Genomic DNA, 24,390 nt, shown 5'->3' with positions numbered 1-24,390 from the left:
GAACACTTGATCAGGACTAGAAGACTTTCTTCCGAGATGGCTGCTGATAAGAAGTCTGAGTTTCTCACCGCCAGTACCTCTTCATAGCCTCTTAAGTGTTTTCCCAGAAAAGTGATCTGAGCAAACACAAGGTCTTTTCTGACCTATGCTTGAAAGTCATATTCTGTATTTCCACAGTATTGTATTAGAATCATAAGTCAGTCCACTGTGTGAGAATTATACAAAAGAATGAGTTATTACCCAAAAACATAGATGATTGATGGCCATCTTGGAGACTGATTACATCTTATGTGGAAATGCACTAGGTTGACCAGGTGTCAACAGTCACAGGCTTTAGAAGAAGTACAGATCTAACCTTGAGTCCTCGCTGTTGTGGGCAAGTTATCTAGGCAACTGGGACTATGGTGTGACCCACCACACCATGGTAGAGTGCTTGCCTAGCAAGCATGAGGGAGGCCTTGAAGTCAAGCTCCAGTATGATTCCCTGAAAAACAAATGACTAGCTGGGAACTGGTGGCTCATGCCTATAATCCTAGCTACACAGAGGCTGAAACCTGAAAGATCATAGTTTAAAGGCCAGCCTGGGAAGGAAGTCCATGAGATCTTATATCAAATTAGCCAACAAAATGCTGGACTGGGAGCATTGCTCAGGTAGTAAAGCATCATCCACAAGCAAGAAATCCAAAGGAGAGTGAAAGGCTCAGAGTTAAAACTCTGGCCCAAAAAGAGAAGAGAGGAGAGGAGAGGAGACAAGAAAAGACCTTGTAACTGCTATTTTTATTACTTAGAGAACTTTCACATTGATCCTTTTTTTCAGATTTTTATTTGATGTGGCTTCCTTTGAGAACATTTTTTAAGAATGACATGTGTACGCTCTCATGTATAGTGTAGGTAAGTGTAGAGTTCAATGACATTTTACAATGTGTCCCATCTCGGTAGCTGTAATTCAGATCAAGATATAAAAGATTTTCAACCAACTCATAAGGTTCCTCCTGTACCCACAGTTCTACCCCATAAATACTCCTAGTTTGCCTGCCATTGAGCTTTATAGAAACAGAATTATGTGGTGTGTGTCTCTCGTCTGGTTTTCCCACTTGCCACAAAAGTGTGAAAATCTGTGTGATTCATCCATAGTATTGCATTTATCAATCTTTTTCCTCCTAAATCGCTGCAGAGCTTTGCATGTTGGGAATACTATACTTTATTTATCAGTTCACCTGGTGATAAGCATTTGGATTGTTGTCAGACTGTTGTGAATGAAACTGCTATGAAATTGCAATTATTGAATCATAATCACAGAGTAGATTAGGGATAGGAGCAAACCCCACTGGAGAACAGTTGTGACTGACCCAGAAACCATGGGATGGGGAAGAGACAATCAAGTAGCTGCTGCCATTGTTGTTAATATATTTTTACTCCTAAAAATTATTAAGCTGGCCAGGCCCCTGGTGACTCAGGCCTGTAATCCTAGCTACTCTGGAAATATGGGGATTATAGTTTGAAGCCAGCCCAGGCAGGAAAGTCCATGAGTCTCTTATCTCCAGTTATCCAGCAGAAAGCTGGAAGTGGAGCTGTGGTTCAAGTGGTAGAGTGCCACCCTGGAGCAATGTAAAGTTGAGGACGAATGCTAGGTCCTGAGTTCAAACCCCAACTGGCAAAATATAAACTGTTTCTATAGAGCAGGAAAAAATTATATATATATATATATATATATATATGTGCATATATATGTCTATGTAATGTATAAGTATGTATACACATACTTCCTAACCCTTATATAGGAGTGGGCATAATTATCTTTATTTGACACATTAGGAACGTGAATTCAGGTTAAGTGATCTATTTACACCATATTATTAATTCTTCTGGCTCCAGAGCCATTAACAACAGGAATCAGAAAACTTGGGTGGACATCCTCTCTTCCGTTTACTGTGTGACAGTATCCTTTGTCCCATGGACTCTTCCCTGAAAATGAGGGTTTTGCTTCTAACCATCGAAGGTGAGATATACAAGAATAAATATAAAGTCACAGCAGAGTCTGGAATATGGTATGGATTTATTCATATCACCTTACTTCCTTCTGAAAAAAATTAAGTCTTTCATGGTAGAGATGTTCCTCTGAGTCTTGAAAAAAAAATTTTAAATCAATTCATTCCTTCAACAAAAACTCCCAATAGAATTTTCTGGGAAGCTGCAAGTTTTCCTCACATTTTATCTGCCCCAACCTTCCTGGGTCTCCAGTAAGAATATCCCAGTATGAGAGTTGCCATTGTCCCCAGGTGTATCCAAATGGAAACCAAGTCTTCGAAGGAATTGTGTGCTCCTAAATCTAGCCAGAGGGGAGACAGGGATTTGGAAGGAAAAGACATGTCTCTCTGGAGGCAGAGGATCTTCTGAACACACATGGAGAAGCAGAAAGTGATGGCCCTATTCTGTCTATATGTGCTTCTTTGCTGGCTTTAGACACTGAGGGGCCTAAGCAAACATGATGACAGGAAGCAATTCAGGAAGTTGGCTGACCTTCACTCAACCCAGAAAGAAAAGGCAGAGAAATACAACTTAAGCATATCCACACAGGAAAGAAGTGCATTTATATGCCATAAATAATATGAAAGGAGCTGAGCTTAGGTGGCTCACACCTATAATCCTAGCTACTCAGGAGGCTGAGATCTGAGGATTGAGGTTTGAAGTCAGCCCAGGTAGGTAAAATTAGAGAAACTCTTTTCTCCAGTTAACCAGCAAAAAGCCAGAAATGGAGATATGGTTCAAATGGTAAAGTGCCAGCCTTGAGTGAAAGCCCCAGTATTGGCACACATGTGTGCATGCGTGCTTGTGCGTGTGTGCACGCACACACGCACACACACAGAGAACAATATGAAAAGAAACTAGGAGCATAGTATTTATATTATATAAAATTGATTTCCTTAACATACAGAAATCTGCATAAATAAAGAGAAAAAATGAACAGCTTAGTAAGCAAAAAATATGCAAAGACATAGGACAGTTTACATCTAAGCAAATATTTCTATTTGCTTAGGAAAAAATCTTTAAGCTCACTAATAATTAAAGTAATGAATATCAAGCTGAGTGCAGTGATTTGTGCCTATAATTCTAGCTACTTAGGGGAAAGCTGAGTTCACAGTTCACAACCAACCCAGGCATAAAGTTCTCTAGATCCATGTCAACCAATAAATGACTAAGCATGATGTCGGGCACTAGGTATTCTAGCTATGTAAGAAGTGTAAATAAAAGGCTTTTAGTACAGGCTGGCCAGAGCATACAGTTAAGACCCTATTAAAACTACAACAGATGTCACTTTAATATTTTAAATCCTTGTTTATCTAATGTAGAGAATCCTCAAGCATATTTGATATTCATTATTTTTTGACAGTACTGGGATTTGAACTCAGAACTTCACATGTGCTAGGCAGGTGCTCTTACTCCTGAGCTATGCCCCTGTTGTTTTTGCTTTTGTTATTGTTTAAATAGTGGCTCATACTTGTGCCCTGGACAACCTGGACTGAAATCCTCCTATTTATAATTCCAATGTGACAGCCTGATCCTAAAGCACCACTTGCTCCTATGGTGGGAAAATTGCTGTTTCCCAATATGGTAACCACAATGACCCATTCCAAATATGGCCATTGTGTTAGGGTCCTATATCTTCTACTTACTTTTAATTAAAATTGAAGCTTTAAATAGTTACTGTATTAGACAGCCCAGCTCCAGAGGTGGTTTTCTTAATCACTGTACTATATTAGTTGAGATTACAGCAGTCTCCCCTTATCTATGGGAAATATGTCCCAAGATCCCCAGTGAATGTTATATTTTCCTATAGATCTCCATGGTAGTTGAATTTATAAATCAAGCACAGTTAGAGATTGCAACAATAACTAACAATAAACTAGAATAATTAGAGCAATAGAATGTAATAAAAGCTAAATGAATGTGGTCTCTCTTTAAATATCTTGCACTTTTACCTTTTCAATTAAATAAACACTGGCTTCTCTTTGGCTTATCTGAATTAGCGACACTAATCTTGCACTTTGGGACTATTGTTAAGTAAAATAAAGGTTACTTATACACCTTGTAATGTGGTGGTAGTCAGGCTGATAGTTACTTGGTGACTAGCAGGTGACAAAAGTGTATACAGTGTAGATATTTTACAGAGGCCACAGCGAGGAGGTCACAAACGTTTATCATGCTATTCAGAATTGTATGCACCTTAAAAGTATATGAAATTTTTATTCCATTTAACATTTTCAATCTAAGGTTGACTGTAGGACACAAAGGTCATAAAAGCAAAAAAACTGTGTAAGTAGAGTGCCAGTGGCTACTCAAGAGGCTGAGATCAGGGTTCAAAACAAGCCTGGACAGGAAATTCCATAAGACTTTCTTCAAAATAACCTGCAAAAGCTAGTCTGGAGGCCAGGCTCAAGGGGTAGAGCACCAGTTGAGCAAGTGAGAGGTGCTGAATTCAAATCCAAGTACTGAAAACAAAAACAAATCTATGAATGAAGGGAATGTTTGCTAGTGGTATTATAAGCAATAGCTGCAATAATATTTGGGGACATTAGAAGGAAAGTTTTGTGATGGTAAGCTGAATTTGTGAAGGTTCTGGACTTCTCTTGGAGTGATCAGTGAGTTTCTTGTCTATAACAACCATATTGGAGATGGGATTTAGGCACTGGATTTGGGGAAATTAAAAAGGCAGATTGTAGGAAGGGGCTGGAAAGGTGCTGATTTTCAAGGCTGAGTCAATCAATGATATTTTGAGCCTAAGAGCAAATGCAGTCCACACACCTCATCCTGCTATCACATTAGGTGAGAAACTTTATCATCTTCCAAGAACTTAGTTACCTATGGCCCCTGAAAAGGGACAACTGATGTTTACTGGATAATTACTCATACTAAATACTACAGTAGGCTTCATTTATCCTATCCTATGCCTTCCATGGACACAACAAGTCAGACCTTGTCATCCCCATTAGATGGTGAGAGACCGAATAGTTTACCACAAATTAGTCTGAACTTAACATTTCCTGGTTCTAAAACCCAATCCCCTCACCTTCAATTGGAAAATTTGAATCCAACGGCCCATGGATTCCTCATTGTTGGAATCTCCCTTCCCCCCATGATGCTTGGTAGGCAGATGACCATCTATTCCTTCTGGAACCCTCTGAGTTGCCCCATTTCATAGCTGCCCAAGTTAAATCCTGGTGATACTCAAGGTCACAAAGGAAGTTACTGAGAAGATAACACAGAAAGCCAGGCTCTTAAGGTGTTACCCCTCCAGACTCAAATCCCACTCTTGGGGAGAGAGTATCCAGAACCAGGCCTGGCCGTCATGCCTCTAGAACAGGCTGGTGAGCTTCAGGGACCTAGCAGAGGTTACCTTGTTTCCTGATTCATCTCCTAGGGTATTAAATGCATCTCAGTAGAGTGTCTCCCCCTGCTGCTTGTGACACAAGCCTCAGTCTTCGAGAAACCTCTGGTCTTCAGCATGTACCACACTTCAGAACACAGTACTTTCTCATCAGAATCCCAGTTAGACTTGATCTCCTAGGGTAGGGCTATGACTCACCTGTCTGTGTCCCCAGTGGACAGGGGTAGACCCTACCACACAATAGCCTCAGTTCTTTGTTGCAGAATGAAAGCACAGAGGAGGGCACTAACAGAAGTTTTCCTTACCTAAAACAGGTGTTAACAACACCAACAAGTCCATTGTGTATTAGAGTATTTAAAGTGCTGGACACAAGGCCAGGAGCTGGTGGCTCACGCCTATAATCCTAGCTACTCAAGAGGATCGTGGTTCAAAGCCAGCCCGGGCAGGAAAGTCTGTGAGACTCTTATCTCCAATAAGCCACTAGAAAACTGGAAGTGGTGCTGTGATTCAAGTGGTAGAGCACTCGCCTTGAGCTGAAGAGTGCAGGGACAGCGCCCAGGCCCAGAGTTCAAGCCCCATGACCGACAAAAAATAAATATATAATAAAATAAAATAAACTAAAGTGTTGGACACAATGCATGCTCCATAACTCTGTAAGTACCTTGAGGACAATGGTGCTGCCCTAAAGCCAATGACATATATGGCTCTCAATAAATGAACTTCATTTATTCACCCATATATTCAAATAAGTGATTGAAGGGATGAATAAGCAAGTCATTTAACAGACAAATATGAATGTACTGTGACATTTCTGAGGACCTCGGACGAGGTAAAAACACATGTGTTCTCTTACTTCCAAGGATGTGGCATTTAAAGCAGGCTTTGAAGAACAGATACCGCAAGGGGTACTGTAGGTCAGAGGAACAATACAAGGAATGGCCAGAGGCCAATCTAGGTCCCAGGACAGTGAGTGCTGTGTGTGGCTGGTAACCTTGAGAGGTAGTTATGGAAAGCCTTTACAGGTGGTAGTAGGAACAGTCCTCTGAACTGTTTGTTGGCTATTTGGCAGTACTGGGGCCTCATACTTGCTAGGCAGGTGCTTTACTACTTCAGCCTTACCTCCAGCCCTTTTTTCTCTAATTGTTTGTTCTTGTACTGGTTCTGGGGTTTGAACTCAGGGCCTTGGTACTGTTCCTGAGCTTTTGTACTCAAGGCTAGCACTCTATCTCTTGAGCCACAGCTTCACTTCCAACTTCTTGGTAGTTAACTGGAGATAAATGCCTCATGGAATTTCATTCCCAGGCTGGCTTTGAAGGGAGATCCCAGATCTCAGCATCCTGAAGAGCTTAGTTTACAGGCATGAGCCACCAGCACCTGGCTGCTTTGTTTATTTTTTTAGATAAGCTCTTATCTTTTGGCCAGCTTTCTTGGAACATGATTCTCCTTACTTCTGTTTCCCATGTAGCCAGGATGAAAGGTATGTGCCAGTGCCTCCAGATTTTTATTAGTTGAAATGGGATGTTATAAACTTTTTGCTTAGGCTAGCCTTGGGCCACAATATGTAGAGAGCTTCCTAACTGTCTAGGATTCCAGGTGTGAACTGCTGTGGCTGGTGAGGACCATTATTCAGATAGGCTGAGGCTCACAGGGTTCACCAGAACTCCTCAGAGAATAGCAGCCTTCCGAAGAGCAGGAAAAGCAGAGGTTTGGTACCAGTGGGTACACCAGGGCCTGGGATGTCTCAGCTGGGCATCAGGAAATAATTTTTGACATTGAGGAGCCATGGTTGCCTTTTGGGTGAGCTCTAACTAGGAAAGTGCATAAGTTTAGGCCTGGCTGGATTATTGGATATGGCAGCTGGGTAGAAAACCGGCAGCAAGAAGAGCAGTGTCCTGTGAGCATGCATACACTCAAGGACAAGTTCCACTAAGGGCATGAGGAAGGTTGAAGGGCCAGGCTAGACCCTGTTTTACCACTTGAGACATGGTACCACCCAAACTGGCTTCAAAGGAACCTCAGAGAGGAAGCTGGGGCTTGCAGCAGGGCATCATCTAACTGTCAATCACAGAAGCAAGCAGGAAATAGAAGCCCAGTGGGCAGGTCCTCAGACTACCTCAAGAAGATGCCTGATTTTCTGAAGTGGTCACTAGCAACTTTAGTGGATCTGGTGCTGAAAGGATACAAGGCCTCCAAGAATGACTGCCTTATTAAACAAGGAATACTCCAAAAGTAGGGGAACCTCTGTTGGCTCCCTGTGCCTGGCATGAAATGCCAGCCAGCAGATCCTGGGATTGTTACTAAGAGAAGTGACATTTTCTTTTTCTCTCTCTTTTTGAAACATATGTTTATTTGCTTTAAGTAGTTGTACCAAGGACTTGCCATTCAACAAAGCAGTTTATAGACACAATGCATCTTGATCAATATCATCCTTTTCATCATTCTCTCCTATCTTCCCACCCCACCCCTTCCCTCCATTTTCTTTGTAGGCTATGCAGAAGTAGCATTTCTCAAAGGGAAACTGAGGACCTTGTCCTGTCTCTTCCCACAAGCAGCCTGTGACATGTATCATTATCCCAACCAACCAGAGGCAGCAGCCGCAGAGTCACTGACCAAACCAAGCCTCTGTAGGTGCAGTTCCTTTATGTCTACCCTCCAGCATGTTCTGGTCCATGGATAGATGCTGGAAAAGGAGATGCATGTGATAGCTGAAAGAAACCCGAAGAACAGAGCCACAATTTGCTGTCATTTGAGTGAGAACAGCAGAGTCAGATTGGCAAAGGACGTGGCTCGAGAATGAGTATGAGAAGCAAAAGTAGTAGGAGGGGATTTTTAGGAAGGCTTTTTTCAGCTGAGGTAGTATTTTTCAGGAGAGAAAAAATAATTCAAAACTGTACTTTGCCCCTCACCTGTGATTCATGTCTATAATAGTAGCTCTTCAGGAGGCTAAGATCTGAGAATGACAGTTCAAATCCAGCCCAAGCAGAGAAGTCCATGAGAATCTTATCTGCAGTCAACCAGCAAAAGCTGAAAGTGGAAGTGTGGCTCACATGGTAAAGCAACCTTAAGAGAAAAGGCCAAGCAAGAGCTCAAAGCCCTGAGTTCAAACCCTAGTAGCAGCGTGTGTGCATGCACACACACACACACACACACACACACACACACACATATACACACACCCTGCCCCTTAACTGTGTATAATCATTATCATTAACTTGCCCATTTACTGTTCCCATTAGCAAGAAGTTCTGAGTCAGGACAATCTCAGATGCAGTCATCAACATTCAGATTCAACTCCTTGGCTCCATCTCTTACAATCTCCAGCATTGTTTCCAGATGGTTCAATATCCAGAGGACCCCAGACCTTTTCTCATGCCACACTGACTAGTGATTCCTATTGTACCTCAGGAAAATGGGACTACTGTAATTTATCAATCATGATTCACTGACGAAGACACGTAGAGGAGGCATGCCTCGCAGAACAAAGTCAGGATGCTGTTAGCAAGGGCAGCGGGTGTTGGTAGGCAACCAAGAGTGGCTGCCACAAACAGAAAGTAATCTAATTAGCTCCACTCCCCTATCTGCAGGGCTGTTCTGGGGATGCAGTCAGATAATGGGTACAAAGGGGTTTTCTGAACCAGCCAGGGCTCTGTACACAGGATGAGCTGTTAATATCCTTAAAGAGTAATTACATTTCTATGATAGCACAATAAGTGATATTCAATGAAGGCATCCATCCTGCTTGTAGCTGTGCTTTCTTGCTTATTGTCCCCTCAACACTCTCTTTCTCTTTCACACACACACACACACACACACACACACACACACACACACGTGCACCTTTAATGGACATTTAAGAGCTATCAGCATTTAAGATAGGTCAGAAATGCCCCAGCAATGAGGTGATAGAATGACAGATACCAGTGCTTTCTGCAAAGTTCTGTGCATAGGGGAGAGGTTATTATGGGAAATTATAGGGGTTTGAGAACTAGATGGTCCTGGATTCCAGTCTAGCTTCTGCAGCTCCCATGCTTTAGATACACTATTTCTAAGCATGTATTTCTGTCTGAAAAATAGGAAGAATTGTCCTTCTCCACAGGTTGCTGTGATAAAGTACAGTAGCCCAGGGCCTGGGGTTGCATAGCCTGTCAGTGGTAGAACTGGATTGGAACTCAAGCAGATGGCTTCTGGAGCTGAGTTCTGACAAGTCAGCTAGGGTGCTCCTTGTGACTGTGTTATTATCAATATTCATGGCACAAAATCAGTTCTATTTCTGCCCTCTGCCATATGACTTTAGGCTTATCTCTCCAAGCCTCTGTTTCCTCACATATACATCTGCAGGTTGGGCTGGAAAAGCCTTGATCTTTGTGTGTGTGTGTGTGCCAATTCTGAGGCTTGAACTTGAGGCCTGGGCGCTATCCCTCAGCTTCTCTAGCACTTGAGCCACTGTTCTGCTTCTGGTTTCTTGGTAGTGATTAGACATAAGAGTCTCATGGACTTCACTTCCCAGGCTAGCTTTGAACCATGATCCCTAAATTACAGCCTCCTGAGTACTTACAATTACAGGTATGAGCCACAGGCACCTAGCTCAATCCTTAACTCTGTGTGTGTGTGTGTGTGTGTGTGTGTGTGTGTGTGTGTGTGTGTGTGCTGTCCTTGGGCTTGAACTCAGGGCCCTGGGTGCTGTCCTTCAGCTTCTCTATCACTGGAGCCAGTTCTGCTTATGACTTTTTGGTGGCTAATTAGACAAAAGAGTATTACAGACTTTCCTGCTTAGTCTGCCTTTGAACTGTGATCCTCAGATCTCAGCTGTCTGAGTAAATAGGATTACAGATATGAGCCATCAGCACCCAGCTTGAGCCTTGCTCTTTTTGAGCTTCTCAGAAAAGTGATCAATTGCTCAGAATGTGAATGGTCTGCCACCTATGGGTATTTCAGTATGTAGCTGACCCTATGGCGTTGGCCTGGCTGATCACTACAAATCTGAGCTTCTTCATCTCTAAACTGGGATTGGGACAAGTCTTTAGTACCCCACAAGCCTGTTGTGGGGATTAGAAGTGGGCATGACCAGTGGTATACAATGACTGGCAAAGAGAAAGCACTGGATCCATAGCAGATGTTGTTACTCTTTGTGTTAATTATTAAGAGACATTGTTCACTCCCCTGCATACCATTTCTCTGAGAGCAAAGGACCTGGTTTTCAGGAAGAAAATCCCAGAGCATTTTCTTTTCAAAATCATAGACTTGTAGAGATTTGTGTCATTTAACTCTTGAACTTCTCCCATCTGCTAAATGTGGGTAATAAAGAGTAGCTCAGAGACCTAGATAAGGATTACATGAAATAGCAGAAATCGGTCTTGCTACTTTTATTATTGCAGTTTTAAGAGAGCTTAGAGGGTAACCTGTTTAACTATGGTAATTTTTAGCTTAAAGGACAGAGAAGCTGAATGACTCAGTTCAGCTGGTACAGCCTAGTTGGAAATAGATACTAGGAAAAGAGCTGAGGAAGTAGTGACCAGCCATGGATTCTTCTAGAAGCCATCATCAGATCCAAACTCTGCCTCTTTCTGTACTCACTTTTGTACCACTTTCCCTACCTCTGCTGCATACACCCTTAATTTCCAGTCCTCTTGGTTCCCTAGCAGCACTGAACTTGTTCTTACCTTTGGGACTCAGTACATGTGGCTCTCTCTGGATACTAACCAGCCTACACAGGTGCCTACACAGCACCGGTGTGCACGTATGGCCCATACATACACACCTGCCCACCCTCTCTTTGGCCTGGCCCACTTGGAGTCACTTTTCAGGGGTCTGTAGAAGCATCACTTCTCCTAGAGAGGAATCTCTATGCCCCAAGCACTAATTAAGGACCTCCTCTGTGCTGCCCACTCTCATAGTGTTGTAGGAAAATTGCCTATTCTTGGTTTGGTTGGGTAACTTCTCAAAGGCAGTTGGGGAAACCCAACCTGAAACTCCCTTTGTCAGCTCTACTGAGGTATCAGAGTCCTCTGTGAGGTCGCAGAGATTTGCCTTGGAGGATACAGATATAGAATGCTCTAGAAGGTACCTTGAGTACCTTATCCTATGGTTGGTACTCACCATCTAGCCCAGGGACCTGGAATAGATCACACATAACCACCCCTGCACACACACACACACACACACAGACACACACACACACACACACACACACACACACACACACATTAGCCTCTCCAAATATTAGACTCCATGTACTTGGCACGTAGGGACATCCTAAATGCATTTCCTCCCCTGCAGGCACCTCTCCCTCCTTCATTTCCCCAGCCATGTGAAATCCGAAGCAAATGTAGTCCATGTGTGTCCGCTCTCAAGCAAGGGATGCTGTTTCTTAGAATCTGTCCAGGAAACAAGTTTTACCCCACACCCTGCCCTCCAGAAAGCAAGACATTTTGTTTTGCTAGCAACAACTAGACTTTCCTGTCCAAGCTACATCTGAACTCTTAGGCTGAAGCTGTTAAATGCCCTTAGCCTCCAATGTATAAATTCTTCCGCCTCCAACCTTTTTGGTTAAAAGAAATGAAAACAAACTAATCCACTGCCCTCCACCAGAATGAGCAGCCTTCCTGGGAAGCCTTGGGGATTGGGTCATTCCATTAGTTGTGTTATCTCTGGCTCCATTTCTGGTGTCCTGTTCTCCTACCCATCCACTGACTTGGTGAAGCCACAGAAAAATGGGGACCTTGCTCAGTCCTTTACTTCCTTTTCCAAAAGTACTCACCTTGGTCTTTCTAGAACTCTTTGTCAGTCAAATGGAACTAATACTTGCCTTATAGAGGAGTCACAAGAATGTAACATGGTGATTCTATGCTTCAATCTGTCTATAAGTTCTTTTTATATAAATGAACATCAGCTGAGGATCCCACACACTGGTGAGAGAAAATAGTGTGGTAGACAAAATATGGGGACTGGACTCATATCTGTTTTTGCAATTTACTACTGTGGGTGTTGGGCAGGTCACTTGGAATCTCTATGCCTCAAGTTAATCAGCTGTAAGACTTCTAGAGCTAGCTGCAGTGGGTCATGTCTATAAACCCACCTCCTCATGAGGCAGAGATCAGGAGAATCACAGTTTGAAGTAAATCTGGACAAAAAGCTAATGAGGCTCCATCTCAACTAATAAGTTAGCCGTGGTGGTCCAAGCCTGTGAGTCTAGCTATGTAAGAGGCCATAAGTGGGAGCATGGGTCAGGCCATTCCTAAGCAAAAATGTGTGGTCCTACTCTATAAATAACTAAAGTAACCTCAAGTTCTCCTGCTTTAGAGCCTCCCTCTAGGAATGTTATCAGCCAATGTAAAATGATGACACCGGGGGACAGAAAGGACATCCATTTCACTACTTTCTCTGTTTGCCTTGATTTCCTCAAAATCTTCTGAAATGGAGGCTGGGAAGGTAGCTCAGTGGTAGAGTGTTTGCCTCCCATGCATGAGGCCCTGGGTTCGGTTCCTCAGTACCACATAAGCAGAAAAAGCCAGAAGTGGCATTGTTGCTCAAAGTGGCAGAGCACTAGCCTTGAGTTGAAGAGCTGAGGGACAGTGCCCAGGCCTAGAGCCCAGGCTCCACAACCAACAACAACAAAAAAAAATCTTCTGAAATGACAGGAAAGGTATTTCTGAAACACTTGGCTCATATTATATTTATACTCCCCCATCAAAGAAAAAAAAAGGGATGGGAAGGGGAAACAAAGGAGGAGGCTACAATGCTTGATAAGAAATGTAGTCATTATCTTGCCCATGTAATTGTAACCCCTCTGTACAGTATTTTCACAATAAAAAGAAAATCTTAAAAAAGAAACAAAAAAACAATGCATGAAGCTCCCTAGAAATCTAATAAGAGCAAGAGGCCATGGCCTGGTGACAAGAGAAAGCTGTTTCAGATGAGAATGTTAAGGAAAACACCTCTCACTTCATGTGTGCATGAATGCATGGCTTTCTGTTATGTTTTTTTAAGTTTTTATTGGAATACTATATTTAGAAAACTTTACAAATGACAAATATATGGCATTGGCTTTATTTTGTTTTGTTTTGTTTTAATTTCCTGGTTGGTTTTTGTCCAGTTCCTTAGTTACTGTAATCCCTGAATCTCACTCTAATACTCAAGAACAGTGAGTTCTTGGGAAGAACACCAACTGTGGCTTCAGTGGCCTGAGTCTAAAGCCCACATCTCAAACCAATTTCAAGAAAGGAGCTTAACTTTGAACATCATTGTGCTCTCCAGGCCTAGTAAGAGATCAGAGAAATAAGCACATGATTTTACAAAGGAACACTTATGTTTATTACTACACTCCATTCAAGTTCCTTCTGTAGAGAGAATGTGGGCTTTGGGTCAAACAGAGCAAATCTACCACGCAGCTTGGTACCTATCCTCTGGGTGACCCTGATTATGTTCTGGTTGAGCATCTAGTTCTGCATCTATTAACTGGAGAGATCCTAATGCTTTTCAGGGTATGAAGATGACTGGTGCTGAATTTCATAAAAGGCCTTCCACAGTGCTAGGCACATAGTAGCTCCCTTCCTCTGGCTTCTTTCCTGTGTGTCTGAAATCCCCCTCCTCCCTCCAGTATCTGAGTAGGAGGCAGCCTGACGGTCAGATTGTGCTCTTCCTTACCCATGGGGCCTGGAATTTTCCAGCTGTTAAATGGAGTAGGGATGGCAAATATGTGGAGCTACAGCTCCAGGAGGTTCTATGTGACTTTGGACAGCTGTTGGGAAACACTTTATTCGTCTCATCTCAGCTCAGAGTATACACAGCCCAGGCCTCCCTGTTGGAGTGACCAGATTGTTCCGGGCCTGCCATAAATTTCAGCAACTTCTTGGCCACATTTGGCAGCAGATTTTGACAAATCTGGAGAAAACCCAACTTGCCTTCTTTTCTCCCTCATCTCATCTCACAGAAAGTAGCCCCTTCTACTAGCTCAGCTCAAGCTGCCAGATGCCTGCCTGGAACATCCTAAATCCCTTTGGAGTCCCCAATACTTATCTCCTTAGGCTTCATCTCCACTAGTGTTCCTGCTTCTCTTGTATAATGAACATAATCTATCTCTGTCTCCTTCACCCTGGAGACTAGTATCCCTCTGGGTAAGGGGCTGGCCTTCTCTATGTGAGCAGACCCAGTGGAGATTGGCTGGCCTGGAGTATGACTGAGGTTGTCCTTAACAGGGAGATGGGAGAGCACCACCACTACTGAACACCTATTGTCTGATGTGTATGTGCTCAGTTGTTTACTATTCATGGATCCTGTAAGACTGGCCCCAATCATGAGCTTCTGGAGCTCTGAAAGATTACACCTAGTGGCCCTAGTCTGCCTTATTGAAATATCTATAATCTAGCTCTTGGTAACCTCTCACAACTCATCTCATAGGCCTCTCCTTGCTGCATTCCTCCAGGCCTGTTATCTGCCTTGCAGGTCCTCTCCTGTCTCTGCCTGGAAAGCAGAGACTTTCTGCAGCTATTCATGGCTCACACCTTCCCTTCAGTTACATGTCACCTTCTTAGAGAGGCTTTCCTGACTACCACGTTTCAAATAGCATACCCATTTGTGGGGCATCACTGGACAAATGGATCAAGAAAATGTAGCCTGTATACACAATGGAATTTTATGCATCCATTCAAAAGAATGAGGGTGTAGCATTTGTAAAGCAATGGAAAGACCTGGAAAAATTGTGTTAAGTGAAGTCAGGTCCAGAGAGATAAAAGGTTGCATGTGTTCCCTTATATGTGGAAGCTAGATTTAGCTTATAAAGCTACAAGTAAATACTTTGGATGATATAAAAGTGGATACAAATGTATTCACTGATATACTATAGATTCAAGGGAGATCTCAAATAGTGTAGTTCCTTAGAAAGGCAAAATGTAAGTTCAGCAAAATAAAACACCAGGAAGCAGATACTTGAAAGGGATAGGAGGGGGATCGGAAGGGTGGTCAAGGGGGAAGGGGAGACGAATGAAGAGTAGAAGAGAGGGGAAATGTAGACACTGATCCAATATATATCCTACAAAATTAAGAAGAGGGAGGGAAATAGTGGGGAGGGGAGAGTGAGGGTGAGAATGGTGAAAGATATATTGTATTCATAAACTGCTTCGTTAAATGGCAGCTGCTGTCCACTTAAAGATAAGAAAAGAAATATCCCCAACATCTGTTTAAAAAAAAAGAGAGAAAGACAAATAACCCACCCCATCTCATCATTCTTGGCTCCATAGCCTCTGGTGGACTTTTCTCTAGAGCATTTTTCCCCCCACTTGATCTTGCGCTAGAAAGATATTTGTGTTCTTCTTTGTTGCTTTTCTTATAAGCTACCATGTAAGTTTTGTTTGTTTTGTACCAGTAACTGCAGCTTGAACTCTGGGCTTCTCATTCTCCTTTGGCTTTTTTGTCCACATTCTACCATGTGAGCCACACATTATTTCCAGGTTTATACTGGTTAATTAAAAGTAAAGTCTGACAGATTGTTCTACCTAGGCTGTCTTTCTTGAACAGGGATCCTCAAATCTCATCTTCCTGAGTAGCTGGGCTTGCAGATGTGAGCTATCAACACCCAGTCTAGAACCTAAGTTTTGGAAAGCAAGAGTTTGATGGCACTTTTTGTCTTGTTTTGTTTTTGCATATGATACTTAGATGTGTCTGCAATGTAGTCACTTAATAAATACCTGAGGTGGGGGGGAAATCAGTGGCCACGACATTATTGACTTAATAATGAAAACATTAAAATGATAAAGAAGAATCTGAATATACACTGCTTCAAAAAAAAGTTCATGATGGTGAGCAACCTGTTGAACAACCATCAGTAAAATACAAATCAGAGCACAGTGGGATACCACTGTATGCCCACTAGAAAAGCTCTAGTCATAGTTAAATAATAGCAAATGTTGGCATGGATGTGGAAAAGCTGGGTCCTTAATCCACTGCTATTGGTAATGGAAAATAATGGCACAGTCACACTGGAAAATGAACTGGAAGTCCCTTGAAAGATTAAACATATGGTTACCATACAATACAGCAGTTCTACTCCTCAGTTTATACCCAAAAGTAATGAAAACATGCTCCCCCACAAAAATAAGTATACAAATGTTTGTAACAGCATTATTGATAATAGTCCTAAAATACAAACAACCAAAGATAGATAGATAGATAGATAGATAGATAGATAGATAGATAGATAGATAGATAGATAGATAGATAGAAAGATAGAAAGATAGATAGATAGATAGATAGATAGATAGAAAGGTAGATAGATAGATAGATAGATAGATAGATAGATAGATAGATAGATAGATAGATAGATAGATAGATAGATAGATAGATAGAAAGGTAGATAGATAGATAAATAGATAGATAGATAGATAGATAGATAGATAGATAGATAGATAGATAGATAGATAGATAGATAGATAGATAGATAGTTGTATAGTTGTATATCCATACAATGCAATGATGCTTCAACCTTGAGTGAGACTTGAAAACATGATGATAAAGGAAATAAGTTTATAGCAAATGTCCAGAATAGGTAAATCTTTGGAGGCAGAACAGATTGGTGGCTGGCCATGGATACAGGGGTAGAAAGCATTGCCTACAAATGGGTATGGGGCTTAATTTGGAGAGCAGGGAATGAAAATGTTCTCACATTGAATGTGGTGTCTGATATTTGGACTACACTATGCATATACTAAACTCACTAAATCATAGCTATTCAAGAGGCTGAGATCTGAAAAAAAAAATCAGTTTGAAGCTAACCCAAGGTGGAAAATCCATGACACTCTTATCTCCAATAAACTACTCAGAAAAAGCAGAAGTGGAGCTGTGGCTCAACTGGTAGAACGCTAGCCTTAAGTAAAAGAAGCTCAGGGACAGAGCCCAGGAACCTCAGGCATGTGTGTGCGCACGCACACACTTACACAATATCAACAAGTGTCCTCGTTGAGTATGATTATGTTAAATAACCAGACTATCTGGCAGGCCAGCCCCATGTGAAACCAGACAGAAGGCATGCTTCTTGCTTAAGAGAAGGAAGGGACCAGGCTCCCAGGCTAGCAGGTGAACACAAAGTTCCATTCTCCATGAACGTTTAAAAACATTTTTATTTTTGCAAGTCCCTGAGAAACCTGTGAGGAGGAAAGTAGAGATCAAATGACCTGAGCCTGAGAAATTTACTGTGTCCTGTTTTCCAGACACCATTTCCCCAGCATAAGTCACAGAGACAGATGGCTAGGGACCTGCTTCTGAAAACAACCACTGTGGAGGAGAGTTGACGTAGTGGGAGCTGTCTGGCTGGGGGAGTGAGACACACAAGAGGCAGGAGGCTGGTTTACACGCTGGAGGAAGTTCTGTCCCCTAACACAGGACCCTCAGGCAGGAGCTATCTTTGGGGCTGAGTTATGGTTTCATCTCTTTCAAATAGCTTTTCATATTCGTTTCTTGTGTTTTCAAATAGAAAATACAGACCAATAGAAGGAAAAAGTGAAGTTATTTCATTCTGCTGCCTTATGATAAAGGAGTAGTAGCAGTTTTGAGTGGATTACACACACACACACACACACACACACACACACACACACATACATAAACACACACACACTTTTGCTGCCTTATGATAAAGGAATACTAGCAGTTTTGAGTAGATTACACACACACACACATAAACACACACACACTCTTAAACAAAAGCCAAGAGACTCACACTCACTTTATATCCTGTATTTTTCATGCCCTGTTTTCTACATCACTAGCTCTTCTCTACAAACCTGGCTTAGGATATCACGTATATGTGATGTTAGCACTGTATTGCTGTGCCTTCCTTAATTGGGCATTTACTTTTTTAAATTAAGGATTTTATCCTTTTTCCACTGTTTTAAAACTTTTCCCTTTTACTATTACAATAATGTTGTGGTGAATATACTGAAAGGAGTACCTCTTGAAAAATCAATTTTTGTGTAACTTCCTAAAAATGAAATTGCTCAGTTAAAATTGCTTTCTACCTAATTATACTACTAATGTCAATGCAGAAAATGGTGTTTGTATTTAAGACCAACTTTTCTTTTAGCACCTACTAGATGCCAAATATTTTCACACCTACTATTTCATACTCTCCTGTAGTTTTAAATAGTCATCATTAAAAGTATTTTAAAAGGGCTGAGAAGGTGGCTCAGTAGTAGAGTGCTTGCCTCGCATGCATGAGGCCCTGGGTTCGATTCCTTTGCACTGCATAAGCAGAAAAAGCCAGAAGTGGTACTGTGGCTCAAGTGGTAGAACACTAGCCTTGAGCTGAAGAGCACAGGGACAGCGCCCAGGCCCAGAGTTCAGCCCCTACGACCAACAAAAAAAAAAAGGGTTCTGGTGGCTGATGCCTGTAATCCTAGCTACTTAGGAGACTGAGATCTGAGGATAGAGACTTGAAGGCAGGCCAGGCAAAAATGTCATGAGAATCCGTCTCCAATTAAACAGCAAAATGTTGAACTGGAGATGGTTCAAGTGGTAGAGTAAAAGAGAGCTGAGCTAGAACACAAGGCCCTGAGTTCAAGCTATGCTACTGGCACACACACACACACACACACACACTATTATATGATCATTATAGGAAAATTTAAAGATATAAAAGCATATTAAAAATTCAAAATTGCCCATAAGAGTGATAACTTTTTTTAAAGTTTTTTTCCTTTTAAACAATCTTTTTTCCTATACATTTATACAAATGGATTCCATCTATAAATATTTAATGAGCATTTACTATGCTGGAAAAATATCAGTGTCCATTATAACTGAAGTCATTTATATCTGCCCTTTTCCCCCATTGTCTCTTTTGAACCGCATAACAACTCCTTGAGGCATAGACTACTGTAACTTTTAATCCAACAGGGAGGTGAGATGATGTGCCACAAGGTGCTTTGTTGACCCTGCACCCAAATCTCTTGGTCCCTTATCCATCGCTACAGGCTATCCTCTGATGTAGACCTAAATCTGTACTTTAGTGTCCTACAATAGGGTAGCCATGTGCTGAATTATCCAAATCAAAACTTTTTAAAAAGTCCCTTTCTCCTTCAAAGTAGAAGTAATAGTCTTTCTTACAAAGTCTTTTTAGTAAAACATTACCACTGACTCCCACGAAGGTGTGAGCCACTGAAATTGTTCTTTCTACTGATCTCAGGATTCCCTTGTCCTGTATTCTCTTCAGATTTCACAGCTGCCCCGTTCACATTCTCCTCTTGTGTTTTCGCCATCAAGTTATACACATTAATAAAGTGTCAGCTTCATCTCTCAAATGTATTCTGTCTGTAGGGATAGTAGAGGGAACCCACACTGGCTGTGCCATTACTATGAACAAGCAAACTGGTGGGCTTTTTGGGAGCAAAATTACCATGATCCCAGACACTCAATGTACAATGTAAAGTAACGTATGTAAACTGGGACTGCTCTTCACAAACAGGAATGTACAGTCACTCTCTATTTTCAGGTGTCTAGCTCTTTGAAAGCCTTTACAGGGTTAGATCCCAATAAATTTCAAATAACTGAACCAGTTCTGTTGACCATTGCTTATCTGAGGTTGAGCCTGGTCCGAACAGACATGCGCAGTGCACAGTCCCTGTTCAGGTAGATGGTCCATTCAAACAGTAGATGCAAATGCACTGGAATAAAAAGTAGGGCAGAATATCACACAATTGAGTTCCTGATCCTCCATCAGTGACAAAACTTTCTGTCAGGAGGAGACCTCACTTTTCCTCAGTTCCCTTTCCTCTATTCAGAACTGAGAAGGATTTTACTTATTCAGTGAAGTGAGTGGCTAGCCTGTGTCAGCATATGAGAAAAGAAGGAATGGCTTTAGGTGGATTGACTGAGTGATTCCAGAAAGGAGAAAATGAAACACAGCTGGCCTCTGCAGGGAGGATGAATCCATCAAGCCTGTGTTGCCCTGAGAGGAGGTGCCTGTGTTGGGCTGAGGGCTTGCTTTTGTTTCTAGGTGTCATTGATGAATGGCTCTGAACTGAGTTAAGCAATTTACGTAAAGGCTTCTTCTAAGTTATAAGGCTGCCAGTTCAAAGGTTACTAGGAAGTCCTTCTAATAATCCAAGGAATTGCCTAGGAAGAAAGTACTGTTCTTATAGCTCACAGTTAGAACTCTGTGTTGCAGATGAGGACTCACACTTTCCCACCTGTGCAAACCATGGTTTCCCCAACTTTAGCCTGGATGGGGTTTAACCTAGATCGATACAATACCCTGTGGGCATTCAGATGGATTTCTCAGGACTGCTGAGCAAAGTGTTTACAAGTGCATCTTGTTAATGGTCTTTCTTTGAGAATAATAAACCTGTCCATCAGTTAGCACTTCAAGACTTTTCAGTATCATGTCCTGTTACAAAACTATGCTTAGAATTTAGAATGCTGGAAGGTTCTTTGTGGTGCACTGGCTTCCTCTAGGTCTAAGGTAGATTTCAAATGCAAAGGGAAACTACTATTGATTCGCACCAAGGCGTGAAGCACTGAAATTGTTCTTTTTGTGGGTCTCAAGATTCCCTTGTCTTATATTCGCTTCATATTTCATAGCTGTCTCCCTCACACTGTCCTTTTATCTTTGACTTCATCAAGTAATACATATAGTAAAAGTATCATGTTTCTTCCAAGTCTGTTCTCTTCAGTGTATGTCAGATCTACAACTGGAGAGTGGTAAAGGGAACCCATACTGGTTGGACTTTTACTGTAAGCCAGCTGATTGCTGGGGTCATTGTGAGTATAATACTATGAAGCATCAGGCAACTCTCTGTGGTGGGTATTACCACTCCATTTCTTTCCTTTATTTTTCTTTTCTTTTTCTTTTTTTTGCTAATCTTGGTGCTTGAACTCAGGGCATGGACACTGTTTCTGAGCTTCTTTTACTCAAAGCTACCACTTGAGTCACAGCACTACTTCTGGCTTTTTCTGTGTATGTGGTACTGAGGAATTGAACCCAGGGCTTCATGCATGCTAGGCAATCACTCTACCACTAAGCCACATTCCCAGCCCCTATCACTCCATTTTTTAAGGGAAAACTGAGAGTCATGGAAGTGACTGATCCCATGTCAGTCAACAGTGAAACTTGGTTTAAACCCTTGGCTTGCCCAATACGAAAGTCATGATCTTTCTATTTTAATTGTATTTTTCTAATAGACTTTCCCTGTGGCCAGTGTGAAATATTCAAATCAAGGCTGGTAAGTTTCGTTCTCACCATTCAGTGGTAAGGGCACAGCAGTTATAGGTTCTAATGTGGCGCTGATGGCCACAGACGCCTTATTTCATTTCTCTATGCTTTATGTTTCTTGTCCTTGAAAGCAGATGAATTTTCCTACCAGCAGTTGTAAGAAAGAGATCATGTAAGGTATCTGGCTGTTAGCCAAACTTTAGCAACTATCCACTACTCTAGTAAAAAAAAAAAAAAAAAGATACAGTTAGTGCTTCTACATTGTATAGACATATATATGCATAGCCACAGCTAGTGTTTATTAGGTGTTTACAGAATAGCTTCAATATGTGACTTATATTCACTCCTTTATTCCTCAAAAGATCCCCCAAAGAGAATAGGCACTCTTCTTTTTCTTCCTAATCTCCACTTTAAAATGGAAAAGCCATCAGGTGACAAAGGCTCATGCCTATGATTCTAGCTACACAGTAGGCTGAGGCCTGAGGATCCTGATTGGAAACCAGCTCAGGCAGGAAAGTCCAATAAACCCACAAAAATGCCAGAAATGGAGCTGAGGTTTAGTGCCAACCTTGAATGAAAAAGCCAAGGGACAGAGCCTTGGCATGGAACTTCAAGCCCCAGAATTGGCACACATGTGTTCACACACACACACACACACACACACACACACACACACACACACACTGAAAGAAGTGAGGTACAAAAGATAAAATGATTGGCCCAAGTTCACTGTACTAGCAGGTAGCAGGTAGCAGGTAGTGGACTTGGATTTCAAGCAAGGCAGTCTGGCTTCAGAGCCCAGACTCTGAATTTGCCCTTTGCCCTTCTCCTGCTTCTGTACATGCTGAATTATAGCAGTGCATCTAATCATTTCCTGCATCCTAAGAAATTATTCTCTGTACCCTTTCTTGGAGACATCTCAAACGAATGCCAATGAAAGAGAAGATGGGGATTAAAAAGGAAGTTCTTGTCCTTACTAAGGGCCTGGCACTTTGTGAGGCACTTGCAGTGTGAATAATGACTATTCAGAGCACCCCCAGAGGCCTGGAGAGAGGCCTCAGGACTGTTCAACTAGACAAATAGAAAAGAAGGCAGACATGAAACCTGGAAAGGAGTGCCCAGGGCTGGGCTTAATTCAAGATTCCTAAAGTTTATGATGGAATAATTTACTTAGTTCTGGAACTCCTTTCTGGTAAAACTTGACATCTTTACTCAGGAAGAGGCTGGAACAAGCACCCTAAAACAACATATCATATTTCTTAACTATGGGCTGAAATTCTAACAAGCAAGCATGGTGTGGTCCTGGTTATTTCAGGCTCATCAAAGGCTCTGATTAGAGATTAAAAGATGTCTGGTTAATAAAAGAGGAAATGAGTGTGCATTTGCTTAATAAATGCAGCCTGGTAGAAAAAGTCTTTCTAAATCTCAGATCATAGAGGAAAGTGGGGGGAAAGGAGTCAAGACTGGGTTTCTGGTGGGATGGTTGTATTCAAGTTAATGAACATTTAGCACTGCATAGGCTCCTACTTACTGTGTTCATACAGAAGATCTCTTATCCTCACAGTAACTATATAAAAGGCAAGGTGCTGGGGATTAGTGTCCCGACCCGCAGGACGTCAACCAGGGCAGTGAACCTAAGCTAGAAGGAATGAAGGGACAAGAGACACAAAGAATGACAGCAAGACAAGGATTCTGATCAAGCTGCAAATTTTTATTTTTCACACAGGGGTATTTATATGCTTGGAATAAGGAAGCTTTTTCCATTGGCCGTTAAGGAAGCTTTTTCATTGGCCGTAGCAGTTGCAGGATGTTTACTTAGGGCAGGAAGAGGGTCCCATTCTGTAAACTCAGCCTCAAGATGTTCCAGTGAGATAGTCAAGCCTAATATGTTGAGAGACTCAACTTTTGGCTCCCGACAGATTAGACTGTTTTAGCTATGAAGACCTTCTCACATCCTTACCCCTCCAATTATCTCTAACCAAAGGCTACTACTATTGTCTGTACCCCAGAAGATGGTAGAGGATAGTTAAAGGTGAACTAAATTTCTATCACCCATGGCATATCTATACCACATAATCTCTTTCTGTTCAATACTTGTTTCCTAATACACTTTCCTAGCACTTTCAGTAAAAAAAAAAAAAAAGCAAAGTGCCAGAGGCTAGACAACTTACAAATGAGGAACTAGAAATAATTTTTCCAAGTCATATAGATAATAGGAGGCTAGGCTAAGATACAAACTCCAGGTTGTTGAATACCAAAGCTCACTCCAAAAGTGCACTGTACCCACAGAGGTACTGTTTACGTTTATGTAGAAGACAGGCACAGTGAGTAAGTACAGTGGGACAGATGTTATAGCTGAACAGAAGGCTGGTTGGTTCATGCAAAGGTGTGCCTCAGTCTTATAACACTGGCTATGTCAGTAAGCTATGTCAGGCTTTCACGGTGAATTGGGAGTATTGCTTTGGACACCTGAATCATAGCTTGAAGTTTCAGATGAGAAAACCAAACTTTAAGAGGAGAAGCCATCTAAAGATTGATATGTGTGCCTCAGTTCCTGCTGAGTTTCCAAAAAAAAAAAGGAGGGGGGAGTGTAGTTGTGGAGGTGGAAGGGAAAGGATGGTAGGGGAAAAACGAAGGAGGAGGTAACAATGTTTGATAGGAAATGTACTCATTACCTTGCTCATGTAACTGTAACCCCTCTTTACAGTACTTTTACAATAAAAAATGTATTTTAAAAAGCCACCTAATTGGGAGAGAGAGGGAGAGAAAGAGTAACATTTCCAAAAAGAAATGTACTCATTACCTG

General features: G+C 41.8%; 1 protein-coding gene across 3 annotated transcripts in view; it reads left to right on the top strand.

Moving 5' to 3' along the window:
* Positions 1 to 24,390, top strand: part of Tenm4 (teneurin transmembrane protein 4) — a 420,724-nt gene that overhangs the window by 77,974 nt on the left and 318,360 nt on the right. For 2 of the 3 annotated variants that reach the window (XM_013014006.1, XM_013014005.1), the window contains exon 3: positions 8,335 to 8,359. The exons of the other annotated variant lie outside the window; for it this stretch is intronic. In XM_013014006.1, the coding sequence (XP_012869460.1) occupies positions 8,335 to 8,359 (25 nt within the window). The remainder of the gene's footprint in view (positions 1 to 8,334; positions 8,360 to 24,390) is intronic. 3 annotated transcript variants of the gene reach the window in all.

This window comes from Dipodomys ordii, unplaced genomic scaffold, assembly GCF_000151885.1.
Source record: "Dipodomys ordii isolate 6190 unplaced genomic scaffold, Dord_2.0 Scaffold22, whole genome shotgun sequence".
In the NCBI taxonomy this organism is placed as follows: Eukaryota; Metazoa; Chordata; class Mammalia; order Rodentia; family Heteromyidae; genus Dipodomys; species Dipodomys ordii.
This window is presented reverse-complemented; position numbering and strand designations above follow the sequence as displayed.